Source organism: Theobroma umbraticum, unplaced genomic scaffold, assembly GCF_002168275.2.
Source record: "Theobroma umbraticum cultivar Fairchild unplaced genomic scaffold, ASM216827v3 scaffold_25.0, whole genome shotgun sequence".
Classification (NCBI taxonomy): domain Eukaryota; kingdom Viridiplantae; phylum Streptophyta; class Magnoliopsida; order Malvales; family Malvaceae; genus Theobroma; species Theobroma umbraticum.
In genome coordinates this window covers 1,284,834-1,293,918 of record NW_018397282.1, presented here as the reverse complement: position 1 = coordinate 1,293,918, position 9,085 = coordinate 1,284,834, and the positions used below count along the sequence as shown (strand labels likewise).

Here is a 9,085-nt window from a genome sequence, read left to right as displayed (position 1 = left end):
AGTCTACCTAGACGTTGGGAGAGCTAGCTTGTCAGTCTGCAGGTGGCTCGATGGTGTATGGGTTAACTCACCCACAGTCCTACTGCCACCCTAAACATGTACGAGCTAGCTAGCCCAAGCACTAATACTATGCGGCCCTTCTTGTGCAACTTGCATCTGCCCTATGCTATCAAGTGAAAGTTCTCTCCTAGCAATACTACCTCACAAGCCAACACTCTGAGACACCCCAAGGCCCCCTCTAACACGTTAAACTGCAATTCATGATAGAGGGATGAAGTGGTTGCGATCGAGAAACAAAGTGGGGGAAAAAAACCCCAACTGGTTTCTCTTGAAGCAGACACTCAAAAAATATAAAAGATGTTGCATGTTATAATTACATCATTTTCTTCGAATAGAACGAAGCAAGTTCTAATCACAAGACAAACTTTCCCCTTTCCTACCTTAACTAATCTTTTTACTTTACAAATCTAAGTACATGCTAACAATTTTCTAAGTACAAAGGAAATCATCCTAACGGATGAAAAAGCAAACCTATAAATACATCATCAGAAAAAGAAAGGCTTCATAAGAATATGCACGTGCAAGATTGCAAGTGTCTATATATAATATGTATGTTTTATGATTGTAGTTGAATTATGTACATTTGGAAGCTTATGAAACATCATCTTTAAAGTAATTGTGATTCTCTTTTTTCTTTGGAGTCTATACAACATCAATATTAACTAAGAAGGATCAATATAAGATCATTTTCATTACATAATAACCTAATTCTAAGTTTTTTTATATTTTTTTAAGCATCAATTTTATCATTTTCGTAGCTTATATTTTTCTAAAATACAAAAGGTCTATCAACCATGGTAAAAATACCTAAACAAAATAACAAGGGTAAATTTACTAACAAAAGAAGCAGGCTACGAAGCATACCTCACTTGGGACAGATAATTCGTTTTTTGCTTTTCCTGCCCCGCTGGGCTTTCGCTTCTTTTATTTTCTCTGGGCCGTGCGCCCCACTTCATCTCTTTGTTTTTCTTCTCCAAAAATTCAATGCGCTTGCTCGGAGTGCAACCTGGACCTCCAAGCAAGCCAGCCAGCCAGCCACGCTTTCAACATGACGCCTTTCCTTATCCCATTATTCATTTTTTCTATTTTTTTTAAAACGTAAATCCTTATTTTCTCTTTTCTTTGCTTTTCACTTTTTTTCTCTTTTCTTTTCTTTTTGTCGTGTTTTTCGTTCTTTCCTTTGCTTCCTTATTCTCTTTTCTGTCCTTTTTGACCTTTTTTTCGTTCATTTGTCTTTCTCTCCCTTACTCACGAAAACTACACCGTTTGGGGCTTCATGTTGCTACCCAAAAAAACTAAATCCATAGCCTCTTCTTCTTGTCTCCCCTTTCCTCTTCCTGTTTCTTAAAATCTCCAAGAACCGCCCTTATTTTCTACATTTCCACAGTGCTGTTGCACCCCACAGCCCTCTCTCCTCCATTGTTCTCCTTTTCACCGTAGCAAACAACCTGGAGACTCCCTTAAAAGACCCGAAACCAAGAACCCTAGAGGATCCTTAGAATACCCGCTGCTGAAACTCCCCTTTCCGTTCTCGTTATGGTATTCTCGGGATGTTCGTCTGCTGATTAGATTTTGTGGATGGGCTTTTTTTTGGTTGGTATGGCACTATTAGAATTTTAGGGTTCTCCTCTCTCTAATCTCCCTTTGGTTTTTATTTTTCGTCGACTTCATAAGTGGGAAGAAGGTTTTGAAAACCCCTCTCGCGTGCTTGCTGCCAAACCCCTAGACATTAGCTAAAAGTGGAGTTGCTTTGGGGAGATTCATTTTGGGAAAAAGAGAAGGCTCACTGCCATGGTAGGCAGCCAGCTTGCGAAATCAGAAATTTTTTTTTTTTTAATAAGAAAAGGGCAAGCCCTACCCTAAGCTTCCTTTATATCCATCCAATAAGAAGATGTTATATGAAAGAAGAACCAATTAAGAATTTTTTTAGCAATTGTTTCTTTTAACTAATTACATTTTGGCAAACTAACTAACTCCTCATCTTACCCTAATGCATTATCGATATGATTGTTTTCTATTTGGTAGCTTCTGGATAATATATGATTCTCCACTATTTTGTATATGATTCTTTTTGACTAATGCTTATGATGTCCAACGATTAAAACAAAAAAGCACAAATTGCATTACAATTAGATAACCTAATTAATAAACTTTCCTTGTGTCTTAAAAGGCGTGCGTGTTAGCCATTGGGATACAGGGATCAAAATGTTATCCAAGGCATAGAAACTAACCTAATTAATAATCTAAAATATATATTAGGTAGTTTAAGATGTGTTTTTTTCTATGCATCATGAACAGTGGCAGATTTAGATTTTTGTATAGAAAGTGGTGACTAATCATACAAAATCATAGATAATGATTTGATTCGAAGTAAAAAATTATCACTTTTAAAATGAAATTAAATTATAATATCAAATTTTTATTAACAATTTAAATATAAATTTGTAAATTCATTGATATAAATAGACATAAAGTAAAAAAAAATAATATTCGATTTTCAATATAAGCAGGTGCTTTTGTCACGGGGCGATACTTAAGATCAACTTCCGTGCGGCCTTGGGCTCAACCCTTATCTTGGCACTTAGAACCCAAGTCAGCCTTAGTGCTTCAGCACTCGCCCAACAAGCACTCAACACCCACACAATGGCTTTAAGCCGGCAAGCAAGCTTGCATAAACGAGGAAGGAAAAATGGGAAGAGAATGCTAGAGAGAAAAACTAAGCTTGTATTGAATGAATTGAGATACAAGTGTGTTGGATGATTTACACAAGGAGGATGGGGTTATTTATAGCCAAGGTTCCCCACCCATTTCCCTCCAAAATTTTCCCTCCAAAGGATTTCCCTCCAAAAGATTTCCCTCCAAAACTATTTGGGAGGGAAATCCCTACATGGGTCTTGGTGGGCTGGCACCCTACATGGGTCTTGGTGGGCTGGCACCCTCTTGGGCCTCTTGGCGGGTCTGGGCTGTGGCCCGTGACATGTGGCCCGTGACACTTTCATGCTTTTAAATTCATTTATGATTAAATCTGTGTAAATGGTCAATCTATTTCTTAATGTAAAAAATAATTAAAATAGCAAAAAAATCATCTTCTATTTTATTATGCAATCTCGTTTTTATAATTTTTTTTAATTGAAAATACACATTTTGTAGTTACTATAGATATAAAAATTAAAAAAGTTAAGATAAGTCGAACTAAATGATCGAAGAAAGGATATACCATTGATTTTTCTATTTTTGACATTAAGTGGCATAGCTTTGACAAAGGTGAAACGCTTTGCAAACATGAATCTTGCCCAATATCTAAGTTTAAAATGCTCCAATTCATATTTATATGCAATTAAACAATCTAAGAAAAAAAATATAACTGATTTTTTTTACCTTTAACATTGACATAGCTCTATGAGCTAAGAGAAAAAAGAAAAAAAAGAAGAAAAATAATTCTAAAATTTGAGTTAAGAAAAAAAAATAGTTTCAAAATTCAAATTTAGCAGGGATTGAACTTAAAGCATTCAAAATTTAACATAAATTACTCTTAATCAATTTTTTTTTTCAATTTACTCAGGGATGGTGAAGTTATATATTCTGACTTTTATACACATAAAAATTAAAAAAAATTAAAAACTACCGTCAGGCCTCTGAACATGGCTAAAACTAGTTTTTCTTTGATTTTCTTGTTCTTTTTGTCTGAAGCTTGGGTTTCTAAATTCTTTGTTCAGATTGGATAATAGAGAGCAACTCAACTCCTTGAATGTTTGACTTAGAACAAAATCACCGCCTAAACAGGATTAAATCCAGTATATTAATAATTTGTCCCAACCGGATTGCAAGGATTTTCAAAGTCGAAGCGCGCAAGCAACAAGAAGGCCAGATTTTGCTGAAAAGAAGTCGGGTGTTTAGTGTGTGCAAACTGGCACTCACTTTGCTTTCACTCCAATCTTCCTAATTCCTCACAACACGCTTCTTTGCTTTTCCAGCGGAAAACCAAAAGGATCCCAAGCTGCACCACATTCCATTTGACTAAATCCGAACTTGTCGTTATCCAGCTGTCCCGTTTCACGAGTCGACACAGTGGATTGTTACATCACTATTACAATAGGTTTCAGGCTTCATGCTTTACCTAAAGTGAAGCGTCCCCTTCCGCGGACTGAGTAAAATTACTCATGACTTGGAGATTTTGGTTTGCATATGATTGCCTCTTAATTTTTGAAACAGTGGTTTCTTAGTTGCTAGCTCTCTAATTTGATAATAAGGAATCTTAAAAGAGATCAAGATTATGGAAAATAGAATTCCACTTGCCCTATTAATAATTGAAATCGGTGCATCTTTTATGAAGCTTTGTCAAAACTTTATAGTGATTTGACTTTTATTTGCAGACGCACCCCGCTTTATGTAACTAAATAAATAATTATAAATTATCGTAATGTTACTTCTTCATTTTCTAACTATCAACTATAACTTTTTGTGTATGAAATTTTTGGTACATAAACTTGCTTTAGTCTTTATCTATAAAAAGTTATGGAATAAAAAATATGATAAATATGACCACTACAACATGTATTATTATAGAGACTTTAATAGGTGATTTAATGTTATTAAATATTATTAGACTAATAGTTGCTATTGTATTTATTATCATAATTAAGAAGGATAAACTCCACAGTTAAATAAAAATATAACAGTAAAGAAAACAGACTTTAACAGACAATTTAAAGTTATTAAATAGTATTAGATTAATAGTCGGTGTTCTATTTATTATCATAATTAAGAAGGATATACTCCAAAGTTAAATAAAAAGGGATACTCTTATTTAGCCCTCAAAGCTGAGAAATTTTTGAAAATAACCCCTTTTTCTGATTTCAACTATTTTAGCCAAAAGAAAAGATTGTTGGATAAAATTACCTTTAATGAAACTTTCTCATATTCAAGCGTACGTGAAAAAAAAGTTGTTACATACCATATTGAAAAAAAATAATTGTTACACGTCATATTGAGAAAAAAATTATTACATGTCATGTTAAGAAAAAAAGTTATTGCACGCATTGAAAAAGCGTTATTGTTATAAACCATCTGGAAAAAATGTTATACATTATAATTAGGAAGGATATACTCCAAAATTAAATAAAAATGTAACAATAAAGAAAAGAGACTTTAACCGATGATTTAAAGTTATTAAATATTAATAGACAAGCATTTCATCTAAGGAGACTAGGTAAAACAGTTTGTTACACTTCATATACCTTTTGAATTTCTATTTATTATCATAATTAAGAAAGATAACTGTAATAAAAAAATGAATTAATTAGTTAGAACAATAAAAAAAAAACCAGAAAAAAACTTGAGAGAGACAAAGAATTCAACCTTGAAAAATTAATAATCAATTAATTAGTTGGAATTATTATAACTAAAATGTATGCCAAAAAGAGAGGTGAGGGATGGAATGTGTAGTTGAAGCAACAAAAGGAGGTTATTTATAAGTCGTAGCCCACTTGGAGAATTAAAGGCGTCTCGCTCTGTAACAGAGCTTCGGTATTCATTACAAACAACCAGAACAAACTTGGATTACATTACATGTCCTCCAAGCAATAAAAACAACCCAAATCTCTCTAATTGATTTCCTGTCTCCTTTCTCTCCCCTTTCTTTTGTTTTGCCTTGAATCATGAAGGGGTGGCTGAGTTCCCTCCTTTTCATCGTCTTGCTTTCCATTGTTCAAGCTCAAGATTCCATCAAGTTGGAGCTAATACATAGGCATGCTCCTCAGCTCAACGCTAGGCCTAAAACTCAGCACGAGCGCCTCAAGGACCTTGTTCACCATGACTTTATGCGCCACAACAGGCGCCAAGCCTGGGAGACACCCAAAACAGCAACAACAACAGCAAGCAACGCCAATGCAGCCATTCAAATGCCACTCAGCTCAGGTAGAGATTTTGGAATAGGCCAATACGTTACAACCTTCAAAGTCGGGACGCCATCGCAGAAATTTAGGTTGATCGTGGACACAGGGAGTGATTTAACATGGATCAATTGTAGATATCGCTGTGCCCGAGGAGATAATTGTACCAAACAGGAGCGGAGGATAACGCGAGGGCGGGTGTTTCGCGCTCATCTATCTTCTTCCTTCAGGCCAATTCCTTGCTTTTCACAGATGTGTAAAGTTGAGCTCAGAAATCTCTTCTCTCTTACGATCTGTCCTACTCCACTTACTCCCTGCGCTTATGATTACAGGTATCTTCACTTCCAATCTTGATTCTGAAATTCAATTTGATTAGATTAGAGAAGCAAAAAATGGAGTTAGTGTGACTTATGGTACGTCAAGAAACAATTGTTGGTAATAGTTGACCTCAGCTGATCTAGATTTTTCTATTTTCCCAGTTGTGAGGATAGATAATTGCTTCAATTCGCTCATATAAATCCAAATTCACTTGGATAACAGTGGGTGTAGTAATGGTTATGGAGGTGGAGGGGAGAAGAAAGGGAACATCCAACTGAAGTAGTTTGCGGTTTTGTCCCTTTCTATCCATGGAGTTTAGTCCAACCTAAAATGGTCGGTATTTGACTTTTCAATTAAATTTCTAAAGTTGGCTTTGGAAGTAGAGCTTTTGAAGCTAAGTGCTGTTAGGAGTTACTAGCTACTTTGGCTCTTTGTGATATTTATCTCCGCTATGGTGATAGCTTCTTTTGATCACAGCCATAAAGTTGTGTCGCATGTCGCATTGAGGTCCCAGCCTGAAGAGTGGTTGGGCTTTAAATGCAGAGAAACGGGCTAGGCGATGTCCCATCTAAGTTCCCAACTCATTAGCTGTCTGGATAGTCTACTCAATATGGATTCGGGAAAACAAGAAAACTAGTCTCAGCTTAAATTAGCAGGTCAGCCTACCTGCAGATACTGTAACCCATTGCCCTCTTAACTACACCCAACACAAGATTTTAATGGCAGTTATTGTTTGTAGGTAAGGTTCACAAGACCCACAGTTTTTGTACCAGAAGAGGAACTTGTAGTCCTGGAGTGGGGTCGTATTTATTTATGGTGTCGCAGGGGTTAAATCTGATTTTCGGGAAAGCAAATCCTAGTCCCTCTCTAGTCTAGTCTAGAGTGGGTAGTGGGGACACGTGTCCGATCTGTCTCCCCCGTGGAATTGAAAATGTAGACTGATTGGTTGTTTTCCTTGAAACTTGTTTTGAACAGGTACTTGGATGGGTCTGATACAATGGGCGTTTTCGCTAACGAGAGCGTCACTGTTGGCCTCACAAATGGTAGGATGGCGAGACTACAGGATGTGCTAATTGGGTGCAGTGACTCTTTCCAGGGCACTCCTAAGAATGTTGATGGTGTGCTGGGGTTAGCCAATAGCAAGTATTCTTTTGCAACAAAAGCTGCGGAAAGATGGGGTGGAAAGTTCTCTTATTGCTTGGTGGATCACTTAAGCCACATGAATGCCTCCAATTATCTCATCTTCGGTGCAAATAACAAGCAATTAACAGTATTGGGAAACACTCGCTGCACCAGGCTAGAGCTCAATTTGGTGAGTCTTTCATATGCTGTAAATGTTCAGGGAATCTCCATTGGTGGCAAAATGTTGGACATACCACTCCAAGTATGGGACACAAGGAAAGGGGGTGGAACAATCCTTGACTCTGGCACTAGTCTGACATTGTTGACGGATCCAGCATACCAGCCGGTGATGGCGGCGATCAAGATGTCTGTTTCCAAATACCCTCAAGTGAAGTTGCATGGGGTACCAATGGAGTATTGCTTCAACTCCACTGGTTTTGACGAGACTTTGGTCCCAAAATTGATTATTCACTTCGCAGATGGAGCTCGGTTTGAGCCACATTGGAGGAGCTATGTCATTTCAGCTGCTGATGGAGTTCGGTGTCTTGGATTTTTGCCAGCACGTTTTCCTAGCGTATCAGTTATTGGAAATATTATGCAACAAAATTATTTATGGGAATTTGATTTGGAGGGGAGCAAATTGCGTTTTGCTCCCTCATCTTGCACTACTAGATAGTTTTTGTTTCACATATTGTTACTAATTCTTTGTAATTCCTCAATTTCTCACCCTTTGCTCTCTCGTGTATTGATTTGATTTATACATGGCCTGTCTCTTTGTTCTAATATTTTTGGTGTTTGAATCAAAACCCTATGTCTCGCCCACTGCAAGTGGACATAGGAATTAAGCCTTGGTTGCTAGAGGCAAGTCAAGAAAGCTATTATTACTTCCACTCTTTGGTAATAGACAAAAACAGTGAAGACATATAATTGAGGTCTTTGCTCACTAATAATTGCGAAGTAAATTAATACTTTTGAATTTATTATTGGGATTCGACGAAATTAATCAACAAATTAATTATATAATGTAACAAAATAATAAATTAGTATTTAATTAAAAAAATTAAATTTTTTATGTAATTTTTTAATTAATTATAAATATTCATAAGTTTAAAAGTTACATACCTTACTTTAGATTTGATAATTAAAAGTCAATTAAATCAAAAACGCTTGTAATGAAGCAAGAAACCCCGAAAAGAGAATAAAATGGTTTAAAATCCTACAACCAAAATCTTTGCTTTTTCAATTTTTGGATTTGTCAAATCTTCAACCACCTAAGTATTTGACATCTAACAGTAATTCACACAATAATTGAATAAGACATTCTTAAAGACAAGATTTTACTTGTGCTAGCAAGTTTTGTTTCTTAAACAAAAAGACTAAAAATTCTTGTCGAATTTTTTTTTTGTCAAATAAAGAAAACTTTTTATTTTATTTTATGAAAAGGCTGAGAAGTGAATACAGGCTTAGAGTTTTAATTTGATAATATAACATATTTATCTCACCAAACTAAGTTGTTACCTTAGATACAATAATTGTATTTTAATTCAATTAAGTCTATGTGAACTTAATTAATTTTTCAGTTTATTTTGGTATATTTCAATTAAGTCCAACTTAATTGATTATCCTTATTTAGTCTCGATTAAGTTACTTAGTGTGTGAGACCCATTAGGCTTCTAACATGTTGGCAATAAATA

The 9,085-nt window shown here is 35.5% G+C and overlaps 1 protein-coding gene across 1 annotated transcript; it reads left to right on the top strand.

Moving 5' to 3' along the window:
* Nucleotides 1-5,547: 5,547 nt before the first annotated feature.
* NANA (Eukaryotic aspartyl protease family protein) lies at nt 5,548-8,174 on the top strand. The gene is made up of 2 exons (XM_021443799.1): nt 5,548-6,283; nt 7,245-8,174. The coding sequence occupies exons 1-2, from the start codon at nt 5,718-5,720 to the stop codon at nt 8,065-8,067; spliced, it is 1,389 nt and encodes a 462-aa protein (XP_021299474.1). The 5' UTR covers nt 5,548-5,717; the 3' UTR covers nt 8,068-8,174.
* Nucleotides 8,175-9,085: the final 911 nt, after the last annotated feature.